At 41.5% G+C, this 23,866-nt stretch overlaps 1 protein-coding gene across 6 annotated transcripts in view; it reads left to right on the forward strand.

Moving 5' to 3' along the window:
• The window catches only part of MPP7 (MAGUK p55 scaffold protein 7), a 434,998-nt gene that overhangs the window by 162,963 nt on the left and 248,169 nt on the right, over positions 1-23,866 (forward strand). For all 6 annotated transcript variants that reach the window (XM_073581723.1, XM_073581726.1, XM_073581725.1 and 3 more), the window contains one exon: positions 1,610-1,764. In XM_073581723.1, coding sequence (XP_073437824.1) covers positions 1,728-1,764 — 37 coding nt within the window. In that variant the 5' untranslated portion in view covers positions 1,610-1,727. The remainder of the gene's footprint in view (positions 1-1,609; positions 1,765-23,866) is intronic.

The following is a 23,866-nucleotide window of genomic DNA, read 5'->3' on the forward strand; positions in this document are numbered from 1 at the left end:
TGACCCCAGGCTGATAGGATGATGTGGGATATTAGGGGTAGCAGTCCGGTGGCTCTGGCTGACTGGATGATGTGGGATATTAGGGGTAGTAGTCTGGTGGCTCTGGCTGACGGGATGATGTGGGATATTAGGGGTAGTAGCCCGGCGGCTGTGATGGGATGATGTGGGATATTAGGGGTAGTTGTCCGGTGGCACTGGCTGACGGCATGATGTGGGATATTAGGGGTAGTAGTCCGGTGGCACTGGCTGACGGCATGATGTGGGATATTAGGGGTAGTAGTCCGGTGGCTCTGGCTGACGGGATGATGTGGGATATTAGGGGTAGTAGTCTGGTGGCTCTGGCTGACGGGATGATGTGGGATATTAGGGGTAGTAGCCCAGCGGCTGTGATGGGATGATGTGGGATATTAGGGGTAGTTGTCCGGTGGCTCTGGCTGACGGGATGATGTGGGATATTAGGGGTAGTAGTCCGGTAGCTCTGGCTGACGGGATGATGTGGGATATTATAGTGAATGTGGCTATGCGGAGTGGGCGGGGCTCTACACTCGGCTTTATATATATATTTATATATATCAATCATTATAATTTGATATAACTACGTGGTTAGTTACTATGCCCGGGCAGTGCCGGGCTCTTCAGCTAGTGTGTGTATGTGTGTGTGTGTGTGTGTGTGTGTGTGTATATATATATATATATATATATATATATATATATATATATATATATATATATATATATATATATATATATATATATATATATATATATATATATATATATAATATACACACACACACACACACTAGCTGCCCGGGCATAGTAACTAACCACGTAGTTATATCAAATTATAATGATTGATATATATAAATATATAATTTCATGCAAGATGACAAATCAAGCCCTTATGACAGTATACGTAATTTTGTGGGTGGTGAACATCGATGGTTGTCCTCTTAATTTGATTTCCCCAGCCTTGTCCCCTTGTGCCGATCACAGTGGCTGACCCCCAGACAGGCTGGTTTGGAGTAGTTCACATTACAAGCCTGGTGTTTGCTTTGTCAAGTGTTAATGTACAGCTCCCATCATGGGGTGTTATTTTAACCTGTCTCTCATAGCACTATGCAATTTTTACGTGTCTTGGTAAATTATGATCCTGGTGGAGCTAATGTACAAAACAATGTTACCTTTGAAGCAGAATGAGCCGTTCATTTAGAATGATGATAAATTTGCTCGCCTGTGACGGCCTGGAATTAAAATTACAAATCAGGCTTTCTATTGAATGACTGAGGACCGGAAAAAAAAAATGATCGTCAGTCGAGGCAATTCCCCCTGCCGCTCCGTTCCTTCTCTCCTTGTCTTCTCTGTCTAATCACACGTAATTTTTCCTTCCTTGATTTAAGTACCTCTGCCACAATGCGATGTATTTCACCGCACACTTACTTCAGGATGATAATTGGCTCCTTCATTTAGAGGTGACGGATTTTGTGTGGAACTCAGACTTAGAAACTTTATAAACTTTAAGAAAGAATTTTGACTGTAGATAAAGTGGCGTAATTTGCGGCGTCACTGCAGGATTTACTGTACAAATTATATCTCTTGTTCTTTTTAGGGAAAAGCTGCCTAAACCGTGTAGAGTGAATTGGCCCTCTGGATTTGTACAGCTGACTCTTGACTTGCGGCTGTCACATTGTCTTCTCCCCGTGCTGTTGTTGTGACTGTCTGCAGCCATGCCAGCTTTATCTACAGGCGCGGGAAGTGACTCCGGTAAGTTTGAGTGGTATAAGTCAACTCAAAAGTATCTTTCCAAGTAATCATTTTAGTTTAACGATCAACCAAGGTCACAATGGTCAAACTCCCATAGATTGGATCAGAGCTGTGGAGTCGGTAAGACAAACCTCCACAATGTACCTCATTCCGGCTCCACAGCACTGGTCACTACTGAGCATGTACATAAAGTGCAGCACAAATTCATCTCATCTATGACTCCACAGCACTGGTCACTACTGAGCATGTGCATAAAGTGCAGCACAGATTCATCTCATCTACGACTCCACAGCACTGGTCACTACTGAGCATGTGCATAAAGTGCAGCATAGATTCATCTTATCTATGACCCCACAGCACTGGTCACTACTGAGCATGCACATAAAGTGCAGCACAGATTCATCTCATCTATGACCCCACAGCACTGGTCACTACTGAGCATGTACATAAAGTGCAGCACAGATTCATCTCATCTACGACTCCACAGCACTGGTCACTACTGAGCATGTACATAAAGTGCAGCACAGATTCATCTCATCTATGACCCCACAGCACTGGTCACTACTGAGCATGTACATAAAGTGCAGCATAGATTCATCTTATCTATGACCCCACAGCACTGGTCACTACTGAGCATGCACATAAAGTGCAGCACAGATTCATCTCATCTATGACCCCACAGCACTGGTCACTACTGAGCATGTACATAAAGTGCAGCACAGATTCATTTCATCTATGACCCCACAGCATTGGTCACTACTGAGCATGTACATAAAGTGCATCACAGATTCATCTTATCTATGACCCCACAGCACTGGTCACTACTGAGCATGTGTATAAAGTGCAGCACAGATTCATCTCATCTATGATTCCACAGCACTGGTCACTACTGAGCATGTGTATAAAGTGCAGCACAGATTCATCTCATCTACGACCCCACAGCACTGGTCACTACTGAGCATGTACATAAAGTGCAGTACAGATTCATTTCATCTATGACCCCACAGCACTGATCACTACTGAGCATGTACATAAAGTGCAGCACAGATTCATCTTATCTATGACCCCACAGCACTGGTCACTACTGAGCATGTACATAAAGTGCAGCACAGATTCATTTCATTTATGACCCCACAGCATTGGTCACTACTGAGCATGTACATAAAGTGCAGCACAGATTCTTCTCAACTAAAAGCCAAGATCCTTAGATCAGGAACAGAACAGACATTTATAGGACATTTCATAACTTACCCAAATTCTTATGAAAAAATATACAGCACATCCTGCACTGTACTACTGTACCTAATTTATCATGTATTTTTGTAGTGTATCCATTATGTACCGACTCAGACTCCACAGCCCTTTTCAGTAGACTAGGCAATGAAAAGATGTGCCTGAGTTCTCATCTAGCCTGAGACACTATGATAAATCTGGAGCATTTTAAAGAGGATGTTCCCTACTTTAAAAGTTATTTTCAGGCTTAATGAAGTGTAAAAAAATAAACTGAGCTTTACTCAACTCTCCCCTGAGTCCAATGCTCTGTCTCCGCCACTTCCCATGCTTTTGTTGATCGGGTGCAGTGTTAGCGGCACATTGACAGCGACTGCTGCCAATCACTAAGCTCAGCTGCCTGGTGGATGTAGACTTCATGAGCTGCTTTGTTTAGATTCAGGTTGCAGCATTGTTTAGATTTTTCAAACACCACTGAGTATATGGTTTAAAGTTGGTTAAAGGGAACAATTTATATAGATCACATAGACCCAACGAAACTGATGTACTTACTGTGAAAAATCCATATCAGCTGGCCTATATAATTTTGATATTAAGGGGATCATTGTATGAGTCCAGCAATATTTCATTTCCATTTCAGACAGGAAATATGGGGCTATCCTAACCTAAATTTTAACAGTAAGTAGATCAACCTCATCAGGTCTAACAACTATATTTAATAATGTGTGCATTTTGTATTGTGAAATCTGGTGATGGACCCACTTCAGATTTACACTGTCTAAAAATTAGGCTTTTTTTTTCTATAACTGAATGTAAACTGTGAGTCTCTGAGCTCAGTGATTGGTTGCAGTACTATTTTTTTGTTTTTTTGGGACTTCACTGACCCTGTGGGTTACAGTTAATTGAAGGGAAACTCCCCTTTAAATAGATCTCATAGACCTGATATATTTACTCTGAAAATCCATGTCAGCATGGCTTTATAAATTTAATATTGTCGTATTACATTCTTATTTGAATGTCAGGCAGGAAATATGCAGCTATCCAAAGATAGAAATTCTCAATGACAAGGACTGGGGTCTTGTGCAGATGCCCCTTCTGTCATGACAACCCATTGGCTCCCCACGATCACATGACAGGCACCGATGGGCAGAATTTGTGAAGCGCTTCCTGCCGGTATGTGCGAAGTCCCGCTGTCCGTGCTGAAGCATTTTTTTCTTTGAACTATTTTTGTGCAGTTCCTCTTTTATTCCTCCCAGAAATGTCGGAGTCAAATGGGAGCTTTGGGTGTAAGCGTATGGCCACATGCTGCTGTTGTCTGTGCGTCTGAAACATTGCCCTACTGCAGTGCGCCATCGGTTTGTTCCATAATAATACGGTAATTGACCCACTGCGGTCGGACAGAATTTCGGCTGCATGGACAGGTGCTGTCTTCCCATTGTCAGTGGGTTGGGTACCTACCTGGTCTCTGAAGGTGTGTGCACACGTTGTGGATTCTGCTGCGGATCTGCAGCGGATTTGGCCCTGCGTATCCGCAGCAGATCCTGCATCGTTATACAGTACCTTTATTTTCTATGGAAAATCAAAAACGCTGTGCACATGCTGCGGATTTTTCCACGTGGATTTGCTGCAGTTTCAAATCCGCAGCATGTCACTTCTTTGTGCAGAATCTGCAGCAGTTTTACACCTTCTCCATTGTAGAGGTGTCAAACCGCAGGGGAAAACGCAGGCTAATCCGCAGATAAAACGCAGGTCTTTTGACCTGCGGATTTTGCAAAATCCGCAGCACAATCCGCAGCGTGTGAACTCACCCATAGAGTCCAAAGAGTACCGACCTGTCAGACTGTATCCTGTTAGCAAGTAGACTGGTCATACCCATTTGTCAATTTATACATTTTTTTTTTTCCAGGAAGAGTAAAAGAGTTACTGCACAATGCTATCAGTGTTAAGTAAAAAAAAAATAAATAAAATAATGCTCCATAATTAATATTCAGGAGACCCAGAAGACCTCGTCAATGAGACTCCACTATCGGGGTCTTTACAGCGTGTTACATCAGTTTTCGACAGGTGCAGAAGTGTAGGGAGCGCATTATGCCTGAAGTCCCTCCTCCGTCTCTCTGCTCCAAGCCCGGTGAGGCATGGCCCCGTAAGTTGCCAGATTATTGGGGTCGTCTAGTGATCCCCGCCTGAATTCAGAAAGAGAATGAAGTAACACTGACTTGCTTTTGACAAAGTGGAAAATGTAAGCATTGCTGTGTCCTTTTTATGAATACTATTAAACTTTACGGTGTTGTTCTGGGCTTCGGATCTATGTTCTTTAGTGTTTAATACCCCCAGGTTGCCGTAAAAAGGACTTTTGCCCAAGTTGAATGTTGGTGTATCTTACACAAATACAGACAAATATTTAATGAAAATGCACATTCTTGTGTTTTATAAGGTAGACGCTCGCTTTCTGCGTACGGACGGAGTTCATGCTTTCAAGTATGTGAAAAAAAAATGATGTCACACAAGGCCCATTTTTTTAATCATTTAGCAGCCCTTTATAGCTTCCACAGACCTGTTCTAATAATGAAGCTATGAGGGATATGACAAGAATGGGCGATATTGGATTTCTCTAGACTAACAGTAAATTTTTCCACTCTGATGTCAAGAATGTTGAGCATCTGGAAAGTGCAGTGAATGAATGGCGGAGGAACGGTTTCTGAAAAAGTTTTTTTTTTTTCTTTTGAAGCGTTCTTCTCGAAGGAACAAGTGGTTTCATCTACTTTTATAACACTCTTCGGTTGAACATACTTCTGGGTGTCCACGAGAGGTGTTTCCAAACCTGCTGGTGGGCCTTTATAATGTGTAGACCGAGTTCTCAGGGTTGTCCCATTAAAGGCATGTCACCTACGCACAGGATAGATGATCAATGTGTGGCTTCTGCGGTCGTGATGGTGGGGAGGGGGTCCCAAAATCCCCTGTGTAGATGTAGCTGTAGTGAGCATGTGTGACCACTGATCCTTTCAATGTCTATAGTGGAGAATTTTGTACCCTCATTCTCACAACTAGTGAGGTTCCCAGTCGTCAGAATCCCAGCATTCATACATTTATCATGTGTCCTTCTTTATCAGATCCATGTTTCAAGATCACTGCAACCAGTTTTAAGGATTCAGACTTCTTCCCTAGCCCTGCATATTAATATCCAGACAGAGTACCGTATGTTTTTGGACTACCGGATGCACTTTACACTAAGATGTGCCTCAATCTTTGACAGCAGAAAATAGGAAAAACGTATTTCCTACAGATTAAAAAGTTCCGTGGCAGTGTAAAGAAGTGGTGGAATCAATACTACGAATTTTTATACACTAGAGAGGGAAATAGCTCTTTTGTTTTTCTGCAGCCTGTGTATTACACACATCTAGCTTTAGAGCACGCACATTAATGTACACTGTCTGTAACACACGCATATACACAGCACTGCTGCATGCACGTTACATGCACACACAGCCCTGCTGTCTATACACACACATCTACATGCACTGTTCTGGTACATACAAACACAACTATACTACACACAGTTTTGCTACATGCACATACACAATTCTGCTACATCAGCACACTCGGCTCAGCCACATCATCAAAACACACATTCAGCACAGCTACCACACACTTGGCTCAGCTACATCTTTAAAACAAACACACACAATACATTACGTCGTGTTGATGTGCAGACCCTGAAAGCTTCCACTCTTGCCTTGCACTGGTCACGCTGAACAGTGTGTGGCAGGAGAAAAGACGGACGCCGTGTCACCATTCTCCTTGATCATAGGAATCTGCCTCCAGGTTTTTTTTTTTTTTATTTTCTAAATAAAATTCTTCTCATGTTTTTACTGTTTGCGCCATGAACATTTTCTTTTTTTCTTTTTTGTTGGGAATGTTTGGTGAGGGTCAGCATGACTTTTTAGATTTAGGAGGGTTTTACCGGTCCATATTAAACAGTCCATGTACAGACCACAATTTCCAGACCGGTTGTCGATCTCATGAACCGAACTCATCAGTCATGTATTAGCCTATTGCGTTCCGATCAAGCGATTTGTCTTAAAATTGAGCTCTGTACTCTGACCATACAACTCTGATGTGTGAAACCATGCTGCTTATGCCGCATTTATATGTTCTCAATTGCAAAAATAAAAAATAAAACAAATTTGCACTTTGAACATAATTATTTTATTTTTTTTTTATACTCTGCCACAGATTAGTTTCTAATTCACCACAGTAAATACAAAATCTGTTCCAAAATCCAAATTAAAGTCTTTGTGACTTTTATATCAGTTCTTATAATCTTCTAAGAACTGTGAAATTTGTAAAAAGATAAAACAGAAGCCCCAAACCAGTGTATCAAAAATTAATGGAAGAAGAGAGGAACATTTTTGTGAATTTGGTTTACTTTGAATTGTATCTGAACTTATCCTGAACATCTGAATCCAACCTTAGTCGTTCTGGTGCGGTAGCTGATAGAACAACCATAGCTGAACCTTCTAAGTGTCCGACACATCCCGTTGTGCTATTATAAAGGGCATCTATGGTCAAAAGTCTTGAAGGTCTATGAGAGAAAAGTTCATAGAGTTGCTGTGAGCATGTACCACACTCACACACGGGTAAAGGAAGACTAACTATAGAGGGAAGCCATACCTACACCCAACAGACTAGTCAAAATGGAAACACGAGAAGCAATGGGATGAAACTGAAAGCCAGAAGATACAGATTGGATATTAGAAAAAACTTTTTGACAGTGAGAGTGATCAATGAGTGGAACAGGCTGCCACGAGAGGTTGTGAGTTCTCCTTCAACGGAAGTCTTGAAACAGAGGCCGGACAGACATCTGTCTGAGATGGTTTAGCTAGTCCTGCATTGAGCAGAGGGTTGGACATGACGACCCTGGAGGTCCCTTCCAACTCTAACATTCTATGATCCCTAGCAACACAACTAAGAACACTACCTTGGACCTGACTCCCTAAAAGGCCGTTGAGGGTTTTCTCGTTCCTCCTGAGGAACCATAGGGGAGTCCGCAACTCTCTTCCAACAAGGGAAAAGGAAGTTGTGCAGGTGGACCCGAAGACCCATGGTGAGAAACTTAAAGCACGTTCATGAAAGGGGAGATAGTTAGTTATTTTTAAACATTAAAACAAAAAAACCCCGTTGCATTGCACAGTATTCACAAAGTGAATGAGGTTTGAGAAATTTCATGCATATTTTTTTGGTTGCGGATTTGAGCGATCAAAGCCTTTTTTTATTTATTTATTTTTTTAAGAAAACTACACAACTGTGGCTTTTTTTTGCAGGGTTTTTCACCCATTTAAAAAATTGATGGGGAAAAAAGACTAAACGTTTTTTACTAAAATACGGCTTTTGGTGCAGAAAAATCTGCTGTAAATATTGAACGTGTGCACATACCCATGGCTGTCTGAAATGCGTAAAACAGGAGCAGTCTCTGAGCCATACAGGCTCCTCCAAACAGCACCTGCAGCCTGCGGATCCATGCGGCCGTCCTGTTTCCATCACTGCCCTGCGCCCTAATGAGTTCCGATACACTAGAATAAGAAAAGTGCTTATGAAGCAAGGAGCTGACATAATATTTTTAGTGACTCCGGTATGAGCTTATGTGGAGGCTGGAAGTCGTTTATTTTGTGGAATGCCCCATTAAGTGCGCTGACACTTATTACATCCAGAGGTGAAAGCTCCGACAGTCCACTCCATTATAAGTCAGTATCTTTGTGTGTGTTTCCATGTACCTGCCAAAGATCTCTTTACTGTGTGTCCTTTGAGGAGCATGTAAAACATTCGTCTTGATAAGTCGGGCTGCATTCTTTCCTACAGCTCGGTGCACTGTCGGGGTCACAATCAGTTTATCCGCTCTTGTGTAATCCATACTGGGGGGATTCATGACAATTGTGTTTTCATAGACTACGCAGGCAGTGACTTCTGTTAGCGCTCTGTCCTGGGCTTCTTTCAGTACCTCTATACGTCTCCTGATCGTCTCTGATGGATCTCGCTGTTTAATCCCTCGCAAAACTATGGCTGAAAAACACTGTGATCATGGACTAATTCTCTGATTTTACAACTGTTGGGATACATCTCTCCTGTCAAGATTCGGTCTTTTGATAAGATTTGGAGCACGTATTGTATATGATGTATCTGCCAAATCTGGGTGAGGTTTCATACCCAGATATCATTGATTGCACAGAGATGGCTCTAAAGTCATCTACTTTACAGCTGTGTGCCCGGATGAGCTCCCTCTATTTTGTGACTAGTATATTTATAAGGACTAGCGATGGGAGAACGTGCTCGGATAGCGTCTTATCCAAGCACGCTCCTGTGTTATCAGAGTATCTTGGGCGTGCTCGTATATTATGTTCGAGTCCCCGCGGCTGCATGATTTCCCGCTGTTAGACAGCCTCAAAACATATGGGGATTCCCTAACAGCCGAGAGGCATGCAGCCGCCGGGACTCGAACATAATATACAAGCACACCCAAGATTCTCAAATAACAACCTAGTGAGCTCGGATGAGAAGTTATCCAAGCACGTTCGCCCATCGCAAATAAGGACTAATCCAGTATCATAGGATAGAGTGAAAATAAGAAAAAATTATTAACATAGTAATTAAGGTTGAAGGGAGACTTTAAGTCCATCTAGTTCAACCCATATCCTATCCTAACTTATCCTAACTTGCCCTAACATGTTGATCCAGAGGAAGGCAAAAAAAAAAAAACCCCATGTAGCAAGCAGTAAGCTTCACATTGGGGAAAAAAATTCCTTCCCTACTCCACATACGGCAATCAGACTAGCTCCCTGGATCAATGCAGTATTAAGGAATCTAGTGTATATACCCTGTAATATTATACTTTTCAAGAAAGGCATCCAGTCCCTTCTTAAATTTTAATAGGGAATCACGCATTACAACATCATATGGCAGAGAGTTCCATAGTCTCACTACTCTTACAGTAAAGAATCCGCGTCTGTGAGTATGCTTTAAACCTTCTTTCCTCCAGACGTAGAGGATGCCCACTTGTCCCGTCACAGGTCTAAGAGTAAAAAGATCATTAGAAAGGTCTTTGTATTGTCCCTGCATATATTTTTACATTGTAATAAGATCACCCCTAAGCCTTCGATTCTCCAAACTAAATAACCCCAAGTGTAATAACCTGTCTTGGTATTGCAGACCCCCCAATACTCTAATAACCTTGGTCGCTCTTCTCTGCACCCGCTCCAGTTCAGCTATGTCTTTCTTATACACCGGAGACCAGAACTGTACACAGTATTCTAAGTGTGGTCGCACTAGTGACTTATATAGAGGTAAAATTATGTCCTCCTCATGAGCATCTATGCCTCTTCTAATGCATCCCATTATTTTATTTTCCTTTGCTGCCTGACACTGTCCACTAAATGTGAGTTTGTCGTCCACCCATACACCCAGGTCTTTTTCAGTGACTGTTTTGCCCAGTGTTTTACAATTAAGCACATAATTATACATCTTGTTCGTTCTACCCAAGTGCATGACCTTACATTTATCCCCATCAAAGCTCATTTGCCATTTATCAGCCTAAGCTTCTAGTTTACGTAAATCCTCCTGTAATATAAAATTGTCCTCCTCTGTATTGATTACCCTGCAGAGTTCAGTGTCATCTGCAAATATTGAAATTCTACTCTCTATGCCCCTTACAAGGTCATTAATAAATATGTTAAAAAGAAGCGGGCCCAAAACTTACCCCTGTAGTACCCCACTGCTAACCGTGACCCAGTTCGAGTGTGCTCCATTAATAACCACCCTTTGTTTTCTATCCCTGAGCCAGCTCTTAACCCACCTACACATATTTTCCCCTATCCCCATTGTTCTCATTTTATGTATCAACCTTTTGTGTGGCACTGTATCAAAAGCTTTTGAAAAGTCCATGTACACCACGTCCACTGCATTCCCTTGGTCCAGTCCTGAACTTAACTCTTCATAAAAGCTTATCAGATTAGTCTGACAGGACCGGTCCCTTGTAAACCCATGTTGGGTCATGAGGTTATTCTTCTCCAGATACTCCAGTATAGTATCTCTTAGAAAACCCTCCAGGATTTTACCCACAGTTGAGGTTAAACTTACTTGCCTATAATTTCCAAGTTCAGTTTTTGTCCCCTTTTTGAATATTGGCACCACATTTGCTATACGCCAGTCCTGTGGTACAGACCCTGTTATTCTAGAATCTTGAAAGATTAAAAATAATGGTCTATCTATGACTGTGCTTAATTCCTGCAGTACTCGGGGGTGTATCCCATCCGGGTCCGGGGATTTGTCAATTTTAGTGATTTTTAGATGCCGCCGTACTTCCTGCTGGGGTAAGCAGGTGACATTTAATGGAGAATTTTTATCCCTGATCATGTTATCCGTCATGGGATTTTCTTGTGTAAACACTGTATTTAGCATATTGGCTTTTTCCTCATTCTCATCCACCATTTCACCCAGACTATTTTTAAGGGGGCCAACATTATCATTTTTTAGCTTCTTACTATTTATGTAGTTAAAGAATATTTTGGGATTATTTTTACTTTCTCTGGCAATGAGTCTCTCTGTCTCAATCTTTGCTGTCTTGATTTGCTTTTTACAGAATTTATTTAGTCTTCTGTATTTATTTAATGCCTCATCACTACCTACTTGCTTTAATTCTCTGAATGCTTTATTTTTATCTCTTATTGCGCCCCTTACAGCTCTATTTAGCCATAGTGGTTTCCTCCTATTTCTCGCATGTGTATTCCCATACGGTATATATTGTGCACAGGTCCTATTCAGGATGCTAATAAACGTCTCAAACTTTCTTTGTGTATTTTTATGTCTCAGGATATCGTCCCAGTTAATTGCACCAAGATCATCTCTCATCCGTTGGAAATTTGCCTTCCTGAAGTTTAGTGTCCTTGTAACCCCTCTACTACACATCTTATTAAAGGATACATGAAAACTTATTAATTTGTGATCACTATTACCCAAGTGACCCCCAACCCTTACATTTGATATGCTGTCTGGCCTGTTGGTTAATATTAGGTCTAGCAGTGCTCCCCCTCTTGTTGGGTCCTGAACCAGTTGTGAAAGGTAATTGTCTCTCATAGTTGTCAGACACCTATCACCTTTGTTGGAACTGCAGGTTTCGGTTCCCCAATGTATTTCTGGGTAGTTGAAGTCCCCCATAATAATGACTTCTCTGAGTCGCAGCTTCATCTATTTGCTTTATGAGGATATTCTCTGTTGCTTCCATTATTTTTGGAGACTTATAACAAACCCCTATCAGTAATTTATTATTTTTCCCCCCTCCCCTTATCTCCACCCAGAGGGACTCTGCATTTTCATTAGATTCATATATATTATCATCCTTAGCGCCTATTTTCCAGCGGCTCCTCTTTCGGACATATTTTATAATGGAGAAGCCGGGCAGATCCTGATTAGTACATTCATCAGCGGTGCCCACCTATCTCCTTGTCTGGACTGTGCCTACAACACGTTAATCTGACGTTTGATTCTCGCATCAGAGAGAAATCTAGTTACAGACAATCCACTGATTTTGCTAGCAGTGAAGTTGCCGTCGACTGCGTAATGATGCAGAAATGTGCCGACTTCTCTCCATCTTCGTCCCGTTGATGCACCCTAGCGAGCACAAATTGACTTTGTCAGTCATTTGGCGCTTCATTACCAGCCTGAGCAATGATGGGGACACAACCATTGTTCATACAATTGTTCTTTCCTCATATCAGCATCATGTTAGCGACGGCACCTCCTCTTGTTAGCACAGGGCAATGTGCTGCCAATAATTCTGCCAGCATAAGTTGTCTGATCAACCAACGAGTGAGCATTTGCTTCACCATCCGGTGATTGCTGGCATGCTTATATTGGCTTTTAATTGGGAACGTCCATTCCTAAAGGACCCATAAGTAGTCAATAGCTGTCTGCCGATGGTTTGGCTGATCATTTTTTGGAAACTCTCTCCTGCCTTTCATGGAGCGCTGGCTCTGCAGACTACATGGCGGGCGTCTTATCTCGCCAAGAACAAAACTATCAGATGTTTGAAATTGGATGTGCCAGATCCTTATCTCCCCCAGACATCACCTGTCCAGGGAGAATCAAGAAGCCCCCATACACATTAGATTGCCAGCTGACAATAGTCTAATTTGTATGGGAGCCGTAGAATGCTCACTTGCCAATTTCCCACTCCTCTAAATGCACCATTAGGCTCTTGCCTTTGGAGAGTAAATTTCTCAATGCTTGTATCAAATTCTCCAAGATCCTATCTCAATATGTAGTAGGTGTCATACTACGGTGATAATTTTAGCAAAGACCTTCAATTAGTAATGTAGTATAGTTCTTCTGATTTGCTGTGTCGCTTACCTCATTTTCAGGACATTGCAGTAGCTTAGGTATCCATGGTTACGACCAATCATACAGTGAAAGTTAGTTGTTTGTGGTCGTAACCATGGATATCTAAGCTACTGCAATGCGATGCATATGGGTTAATCGAGATAGCTTATCAGAAGAACTATACTATATTTCTAAATGGAGGTATTTGCTAATATTATTATTACGCCTACTGAATAATGACTTAGGATCTTGGAGATTGAATAACCCCCCCTTTTAGAATTGTCACATGCCAATATATATCATACATAATCTCTGATCTCCCATGTAAAAAAAAAAAAAAAAATAAACTATGCAGAATTTTATTTATTGCTTTTTTTTTTTTTTTTGCCCTAGCCAGTGACATAGGAAATTGTAGCGAGCTGGTAAAATTGATAAAATAAAAAAGCGACACATGCCAGACGAATGGGAATGTAAACTTTTTGTGATACTGACTGGGTTTGGCGCAGTGGGGGCTCCTCTTTGGCTTTGTTTTAGGTCGGTGGTCTTGTGTAGAAGACTCCCTTCTCTCATACTCCTCAGGCCTGTTTCACACTTCCGTTTTTGTGTCCGCCAAACGGATCCGTTTCCGTTTTTTTTTGACGGAAACGGATGCCAACGGATCCGTTTTTAAAAAAACGGATCAGTTTTTTTGACGGATCCGCGGTAACCGTAATGGAAGTCTATGGGACAAAAAAAACGTATCCTGCAAAAAATGGCGGATCCGTGTTTTTACGGAAAACAACGGATTTTGACGGATTTGAAAAAACGGAAGTGTGAAACAGGCCTCATATGTGAAATGGGAATGTCCACCGCTTCAGACTTGTGTAACGGCCGCAAACCCCAATTGTGCTAAAAACCATAGTGAAAAAAAAAAAGAAAATGCCTGCTGGCTTTCTGTAGTTTCCAAACTATATATTTATATATATATATATATATATATTATAATGTATGTACACTAATCAAAATGTGACAGTTATGAAATTGACATTATTTCGGGAGCTGATCTCTTTAACACATTCCCGGTAGACGCGGCTTGGCATTACATTTAAATTAATTAACTCCGCGCAGTACTATAAAACTAATCTCTGGAAAATTGTGGGACTTGTGAGCTGTAATGTTTTACTTGCCGGGAGCCGCGACTCCAATGTAGATTTCATTTCTCATTACCTGTGGTCAGTAGTGTTACATCATGGCAGTCCAGAAAGCGACTGAATTATGATCTACCTTTTAGAATAGATTTGCACATATGGCTTAAAACACCTGAGAATTGGAAATAATTTCCCAGTGCACACATCATTTTTTTATTAAATTAGCAACCTGTTGCTTTAGTTACTACGTGTCAATAGCGATGACAGTACATATTGAACTGGCGGCGAGCGAATGTACTCACTTTCTTAGAATTGCCAAGCTTGGCTTTTCGTAGTCGCCCCTTCTTCTGGACATCGTGCTTTGTACAGTGTTTGATAGGAAATCATTTTTTTTTTTGTTTTTTTTTTCTTGAATTTGTTGATCTTCGTTTTACATGTTTGTGTTTTATGTACCATTTTTGCGTAAAAAAAAAAAAAGCTGCATATTTTCAGTCTTTTCAAGCTTGCCAGATCCCTAGCATAGCATGGGCCAAAAAATATACATCGTAAAGAAAAGGAAAGCGAGAAAGAGAAAAAATCCAGAATGCTTTCCAATGGCATAAAATGTTGGAATGTAAAGTAACATATTGGGGAAAGTTAATGCATTTTGTGTTGGAAAGGCTGCGAGTGATTTCTATTTCCTTTCAATTAAAAATTTTCTCTGTATTTATTTAAAAAAAAAAAAAAAAAAAAAGTCATTAATGGGAGCACCTGTATTAGTGTTTTTCTTTGGCTCTGGAATATACAGTTGTGACCAAAAGTATTGACACTCCTGCAATTCTGTCAGATAATACTCAGTTTCTTCCTGAAAATGATTGCAAACACAAATTCTTTTGTATTATTATCTTCATTTAATTTGTCTTAAATAAAAAAAACACAAAAGAGAATGAAGCAAAAAGCAAAACATTGATCATTTCACACAAAACTCCAAAAATGGGCCAGACAAAAAAGTATTGGCACCCTCAGTCTAATACTTGGTTGCACAACCTTTAGCCAAAATAACTGCGACCAACCGCTTCCGGTAACCATCAATGAGTTTCTTACAATGCTATGCTGAAATTTTAGACCATTCTTCTTTGGCAAACTGCTCCAGGTCCCTGATATTTGAAGGGTGCCTTCTCCAAACTGCCATTTTTAGATCTCTCCACAGGTGTTCTATGGGATTCAGGTCTGGACTCATTGCTGGCCACCTTAGAAGTCTCCAGTGCTTTCTCTCAAACCATTTTCTAGTGCTTTTTGAAGTGTGTTTTGGGTCATTGTCCTGTTGGAAGACCCATGACCTCTGAGGGAGACCCAGCTTTCTCACACTGAGCCCTACATTATGCTGCAAAATTTGTTGGTAGTCTTCAGACTTAATAATGCCATGCACACGGTCAATCAGTCCAGTGCCAGAGGCAGCAAAGCAACCCCAAAACATCAGGGAACCTCCGCCATGTTTGACTGTAGGGACCGTGTTCTTTTCTTTGAATGCCTCTTTTTTTTTTTTTCTCTCCTGTAAACTCTTATGTTGATGCCTTTGCTCAAAAAGCTCTACTTTTGTCTCATCTGACCAGAGAACATTCTTCCAAAACCTTTTAGGCTTTTTCAGGTTAGTTTTGGCAAACTCCAGCCTGGCTTTTTTTATGACGTGGGGTCTTCCTGGGTCTCCTACCATACAGTCCCTTTTCATTCAGACGCCGACGGATAGTACAGGTTGACACTGTTGTACCCTCGGACTGCAGGGCAGCTTGAACTTGTTTGGATGTTAGTCGAGTTTCTTTATCCAACATCCGCACAATCTTGCGTTGAAATCTCTTGTCCATTTTTCTTTTCCGTCCACATCTAGGGAGGTTAGCCACAGTGCCATGGGCTTTAAACTTCTTGATGACACTGCGCACGGTAGACACAGGAACATTCAGGTCTTTGGAGATGGACTTGTAGCCTTGAGATTGCTCATGCTTCCTCACAATTTGGTTTCTCAAGTCCTCAGACAGTTCTGTGGTCTTCTTTCTTTTCTCCATGCTCAATGTGGTACACACAAGGACACAGGACAGAGGTTGAGTCAACTTTAATCCATGTCAACTGGCTGCAAGTGTGATTTAGTTATTGCCAACACCTATTAGGTGCCACAGGTAAGTTACAGGAGCTGTTAATTACACAAATTAGAGAAGCATCACATGATTTTTCGAACAGTGCCAATACTTTTGTCCACCCTCTTTGTTATGTTTGGTGTGGAATTATATCCAGTTTGGCTTCAGGACAATTCTTTTTGTGTTTTTTCATTTAAGACAAATTAAATGAACATAATACCAAACTGAGTATTATCTGACAGAATTGTATGGGTGTCAATACTTTTGGCCACAACTGTAAAATGCTGTACAAATGTGTTCACTCCTATTTGCTCTTTGCCATAATCTAAAGAAGTACTCGTGGCCAGCTAAAACTAATCGGAATACGAATTATTCCACACTGTAAGGGACCCATACCCATTGGACAGTCACCGGCTAAGTATTGTTTGGCCGTCGGCTAGCTCAACCTATTCCTCCATATAGAAGAAAGTCTGGCTTGGCCAAATATGGCTGTGTGCTCAATAAGAGAGCATCTGCCAGATTCCTCTTTTTTTCCAAGGATCGGACAATGAAATTTGGCATTCCCGATCCTTCTTCTCTACCCTGATATCATCTGTCGGGGGAAATTAAGGAGGTCCCCATACAAAATAAGCTGTAGGCCGAATCTGATCGGTGAATTCGCCTGCTTTTAGTCTATCATATATGGGGGGACTTTAGTCTGCAGAGAATGAGGAATACCAAATTCTCTCTATGAATTGGGCTGTAGTGAGCATGTGCAACCACCACACATGGAACAGTGGCCGCGCATGCTCATTACAGCTCCATTCTCACAGCGGACGCTGACGTAAGACCTCTGCGATAATACACTTATCTCCTATCATGTGGATATGTGATAGGTGGCTGTTTATTGAACAAGCTCTTTTGTTTCCTTCTGAGCATCCATTTATGGGTGGTAGGCAGGTGAAGGGCATGGCTCACCCAAAACATAGCCTTAAATATTACCTTCCCACAGAACGGATTTGCTGGAGATATCACTGCATAGAAGGTGCAGGGAAACCACATATTTCATCCTTTGCATTGCAAGGAGGGAAATTTGCACCTACCTCCACGGCATAAATGGACATGCTGTGCATCCTAAAACCCAAAGTTCTTGTCAATTTACAATGCTGGTGATTTTCCATAGCATGGGCATGCATGAGATATCTTTAAATCTCAGGCAGTATAAAGTGCAGTTGATTTTTTTGCAAACAAATAAGCTGCTGGAAGTCTGCAGTGGTAATGCACCGTGGGAACTTAGCTCGATACTATTCGTCGGCTGTGCAGACAGGACATAGGGGAGAAGCTTCTGCTGCAGCCAGTTGTCCTACACCGAGTCACAGGAAGTTGAAGAGGAGAAAGGAAATGGCTGAACTTCTGGATCACGTAGAGAAGATTTCTTGATATGTTTCTTAAATTTAATTGCAAATTGTAATCAGATAGAAGAAAGAAAGTAGGATATTAAAAGAGAGCCTGTAAATGATTACATTTATGCCGTACTGGTGCTGTGTGTACAGTATTTAGACTTGCCCCTATGGAGGAGAGTCTGGTCATCTGCATGAGTGACTAGGTGGGCTTGTAATCAAAGTCTCTTCTGCAATCACGTCCAATGTTTTTGTGATTGATAACTAAAGTTATAATATTAGTTTATACCAAAATAATCTGACAAGTTCTAATTATTTTTGCATTCATGTATTTTCTGTGTTCCATTATCTTTTCATGGATCTTGCGCCTTCATCCAAGAGTGTAACTGGAAATGTCCCATCTGGCCGTCCTCTCAGTTCTTTCCCATTGTTAGAAAAGATAAATCCTGATGTTTTCTTGACACAATACTATCCGCATCAGGACTTCTGAGAACCTGCTCTTCATTTATGATATTGGGTAGCTTCACCGTTATTGGGACGATCCACTATCTCTCACATATATTGTTTGCTCTTTATTTCACGGAACAATAAAAATTTTCATAAGTTCATTGGAATATTAAGCCAAGGCTTGAGAGCACACTTCTGTATTCCTGGATCAATACTACCTAATAGATGACCAAATATTAGCTATTCTGGGTTCTGGGCATAATTCCACATTATACTAGTCCTCTCTTGAAGAAAAAAAAGTGCTGAATTATTTCATTTTGAATTCCAGATCAAAGGAATTCTTATATACAGATGTTTCTAATGTTCCCATTAATTTCTATTAGGAATTACTCCTCAAGTGCAACTGATTTTTCATCTAGACATTTTGTCCTACCTCTGAAAAATCGCTCCAAAGTGTCGGCAACAAGGTGTCTTCCATCAGTCTTATTTGCTGTCCTATCCCTTTAAACGTAATCCGTCTCTAGGAACATAGACTTACATAGGCGGGTTACAGGAAGTGTAAGGTGGGTCTTTGTCTCTGTACAGGAAGTTAGTGTGAGTCTCTCTGCTCCTGCTCTCCTGTATCAATGAATAGAGTCGTAACAGAAGGGCTCGCTCTCAGTTGAGGGCAAGCCAAGTAAACGGAACCTGTCGCCATGAAAGTAGTCTAGTCAGTAGGCACCATGTGATGGAGCAGCAGGAGCGGAGTAGATTGATATATAGTTTTATGAGAAAAGATTCAGTGTAACCTGTGATTCAATCATTATGTCCTCTGCTCTTTGGGGTTATCGGTCCAGTGGACGGTCCGATCAGTGACTGACAGCTACCACTATAGAAAAATATTTAGAATTGAGAGTCCTTAGTGGTTGACACCTTTTTAATGGCTAACAAATTGCAAGCTTTCGAGACTACGCAGGTCTCTTCATCAGGCAAAGACTAAAGGGGGTTTTACACATAGCGATATCGCTATAACGTCACCGATTTTGTGACGTTATAGCGATATCGCTATGTGTGATACTTGCCTCCGACCGGCTCCCCCGCTGGTTATCGCTGATCGCGCGAGAATGTCCGGCTCCATTTCTCGTCGTCTGCTTCCTGCTGGGGCTTCCTGCTGTGACGAAGAGCGACGCGTGGAGGCGGGCGCTGCGTCGCTGCTGCATCGCTGTAAGATCTTTCTGTGTGGCAGCTCACTAGCGATCATTTAGCGATGCACCAGCTATCCTGACCGGGTCGGATCGCTGGTCGGATCGCTGGTGCATCGCTAAATGTAAAAGGGCCTTAATACAACATCTGAAGAATCACATTTTCATGCACAAAACAGCACAGAAATAACACAATAGATAAGACAAGTGACGTGAAGCAGAATTGTCATTATGGGAGAGGGAGAAACATAAATATTGGAACAGTTCATAGATAATAAGTGTGAAAGTTTTATTGTCCTCTGATTGGGGTCTGATACTGTGTTGTGATGTAGGAACACTTATACAAAGAAAGGTGTCCATCACTGGACCGAAAATCCCAGAAAGAACAAAGGATTGAATTATTAAATCACAGGTTATGTTAAGTCTCTTCTCACAAAGCTATGTCAATCTGCCTGCTCTATAACATGGATCTTAAAGAGAACTTGACATCTGGATTTAGCGCTTTAAGGTAATGGCATGGCCGTAATGGTGCTGTTACACTGATTTATCTGATACTTTTGGTGAAGGAATCCAAAATCTGGTTGTTTAATCATCCTCTAAAGTTCTCTTCTAATGACACCTTCTGTGCGGGACAGGGAGTGGGTTGTCTTCTGTTCCTCTGCCCCACCGCTTGCCTTTTGTGATTCTTTTACATGTCACTGATTATTTAGTGACCTGCCTCCTTTTTTAAATTTTGCACCGTCATTGGGGCTTGTGATGCGTGCACAGTGCGATTCCAGAGACCAGTGATCCTCCAACCTTTCTGACCTTAGTTCCACATTCCGCTCTGAGAGATGGTCTTGAGACGCATCCAGACTCCCCATGTGTAGTGACGTCCAGCTCCCGGCCCCCTCAAGGTAGTTACGCCCAGAGCCCCCATTTCAAAAAGGAGGCTCTGGGTGTAAAGAAACACAGGATGCAAGCGCAGAAGATGACCCTAGTCCCCCTGTGCATTGGGCCGTAACTGAAGACGTCATTAGAAGAACACCATAAAAGCTGATAAAACAACAACCAGAGATCGGATTCCTTCACCAAAAGTATCAGTTTAATTGGCACAACAGCGCCGTTATGGCAATGCCCTTACTTTACAGTGCTAAATCCAGCTGACAGGTTCTCATGAAGATTGGACTACATCTTCTTCATGGTGACAGGTTTCCTCTAGTGGTGGCAGAATGCTGGTGAAGTGGGAGCTGCCCATTCAAAAAGAGCATGAGAATCGGAACAGTTCATGGACATGTTAGACTCGTATGTGCACCAAACCAATCTTTTTGTGGGAGATGAGAGCAGCATGGCCGTGCTTTCCTACAGATTTTGTCTGAAAGGATTGCTTCTCTTTGAATGTGTTTTGGCTACTGCTATATTCAGTATAACACTGTAATTTACCATGAATAGGTTAATAAAATCCATGCCAAAAATGTCCTTGCATCTCTTGTAAACGTCTTTACAACTTTATTTTTATTCACGACTTGATGCCAGAATGAAGCATGATGACACAAATTGTTGCCCGCCTTGTAATAAGCTTTTTCTAGTTGCCCTCTTGAGTAACGTGAGGCACAATTAGGATCTTCTGCAACCGCGTTGTCTTTTGTGGCCCGCGCTCCTTGCATCTGAAGCTTTCCACCAGGAGTCTGGTCTGCATTTCTGTGTAATTGTGCATGCCACACTTTCATGGATCAATCACTCGGCTCTATTCTGCAGCATCTTGGTAAATAGACATACTCAGACAACCATTATAATCTGCCTCCCGCATAACTCTTCAACTTAGAAATAACAAATTTGCCCATGTTCCAGATGTTCTTGATCACATTAGAGATGATTGGCAGGTCAGGTATGATTACCCAGCGCGGCTGGCTACCCGGATAGTAGTAGACAATAATCCAAGTCATTTGCAATGAGAAGATTTGGAATCCACATTACCATTGATTCTAAACAGATGGTGGCAAGGCACAGATCGTTTCAAGGCTGCCAGGAACCTCGTAGACTATGGATTTTCTAAACATGGCGGCAATTTGGATGATATAAATGTTTATCTTTTCCCCAACAGATGCGCTTCTACATGATACCTGTAAACAGGAACCCCATCTGCAATTACCGGTGTTTTATCTCCATATGTAATTCCATTTCTGTGCTACGCTGGATGCACATGATATAATCTTCCTACTTCTGGACTATTTATAAGAAGTCGGAGTTGCATTATCTCAGTTACTACTGCTTTGACTTGTAATTGTTTTCTTGATGTACAATATTCAGTAGCTCAGTGAAAAGACTCGGGGTATGTACAGACGATTGAAGACAAAAAAAAAGGGATCGGTCCAACTACAAAAAACCCTTACTTTATTGAAGAAAATTTACACTAACAGCATGTCGGCTTTCTCCTCTCCAGCAAAAGGATGCTCTGGGGGGCACTAGAAACAGCTACGCGTTTCGATCCACTATGGATCTTTTTCACAGCTGTAGATTTGGTGGAGTAACACAAATCTTATACACATCAAGAGCCAATAGCAGATAAACTTTCAGTCACAAGATTAGACACTAGGGTCCTTTGCATTTTTCTCAGAGAAAATGGAGATTTGCATTATGCTGACAGATAAAATAATAATTTCACATTAATAACAAATACAAATAAAAAAAAAAGGAAAAATGTAGAAATAACGAATTAATAATGGTACATGATTTCAGTGCTCTTATTTAGACCATTAGGATATCTGGACCCCAAGCAAAAAATCCAGAAGGCCTCCCTTGTAAGAAGGCGTCTTTTTACATATAATTACAAAGCGCAGCGATAAGGGGGGTATGGTGGTAGTTCTAAATGCTGAAGATTATAAGAATGAAATGATGAAATTGTTAGCAGATCATGAGGTTAATGAAAAATTGAAATTTAATCCTAATACGATATATAGTCAATTAGCTGGAGATATTATTACTGAGGGTCTCTGTTATGATTGAGTCACCGTAGGAGGCAAAAACAGAAATGCTAGCTAAGTCCAGAAAACCAGAGAAGTTGGCAGCTATCGGATTGCAGACCCCTGAACTTATCAACACAACTAGCAGTAGCCGTGGGGGGTTCCTACGATGCCCTAGACCCCTCGATCACAGCCGGAGAATTAAATAGGCCTAAAGAAAGAAAGGGGAAATCTAAACTGCCCCAGAGCAGACCCCAAAGCAATAGGCAGCCCCCAACATATAATGACGGTGAAGCAAGATGAAAACACTAACACAGACAGAAAGATAGACTGAGCAAAGACGGGGCCCAAGCTAACTACATAGGAAAGGACAGGAAGGCTGCTGTCTGCAATCCGTGAAAAACCCTATGAAAATAAGAGCCAACAGACTGACAGTGAAAAAGGCCCTGAAGACGCTAGGCTTCAAAAAGCTATGTCAGTACTGAGGAATGTTCTGAAGACAGAGCAACAGGCAAAAGGAGATTCAGCTCACCCCAGCAGGGAATGGCAGAATCCAGAAAAGCAAGGAAAACAAAAACAAAACACAAATGCAACAGGCAAAGCAAAAAACTTAGCTTTAGGGGAGCAGGAATCAGACTGGTGTCCTAGAAGTCCACAGAGAAATCACCCGCAGGGCAGAAGGGCGTCGGCAGCCTTATATCCAGTCCGTGACTCCACTCAGCCAGTCATCCTCATTAGACTCAGGTGCCTGATAATCAGGCTCACTACCTTCCTTTACCAGAATAGGGAGTTCACAAGACCTCAATGACGAAGGGGAAAATGAACTAACAACAGGTCTCAACATGGGCATTTTAACTAAAAAGCAAGCTGAGTACTCAACAGTAAAAATCCTGTTTTACCTTTCATATATGGCCTGCCTAAGATTCATAAGGCCACAGATATCCCTCCTATGAGACCAATATTATCAGGCATAGGCTCTGTTAATGAGCACCTGTGCGAATGGGCCGATTCTCTGCTTCAACCGTTAGTACGCAACCTTCCTGGTTATCTTAAAGATTCCAGAGATGTAATGGCTGTACTTTTTCTAATAAAATCTGGCAGGATAATTTTATATGGTTGAGCTGCGATGTTATATCGCTATATACCTGCATTCCACATACGGTAATTTAGCCATGGAAGCATTGAAATATTTTCTAATCAAAGTGGTTATTCAGAAGAGCTTATTAATTTTCTGCCACAAGTAGTTTTTTTGGGGGCTTTTGATGGAACTACTTATTTACAGAGATCTGGAGTTCCAATGGGAGCAAAATATTCTCCTTCTTT

Source organism: Dendrobates tinctorius, unplaced genomic scaffold, assembly GCF_039654945.1.
Source record: "Dendrobates tinctorius isolate UK_male_01 unplaced genomic scaffold, ASM3965494v1 ptg000070l, whole genome shotgun sequence".
Classification (NCBI taxonomy): Eukaryota; Metazoa; Chordata; class Amphibia; order Anura; family Dendrobatidae; genus Dendrobates; species Dendrobates tinctorius.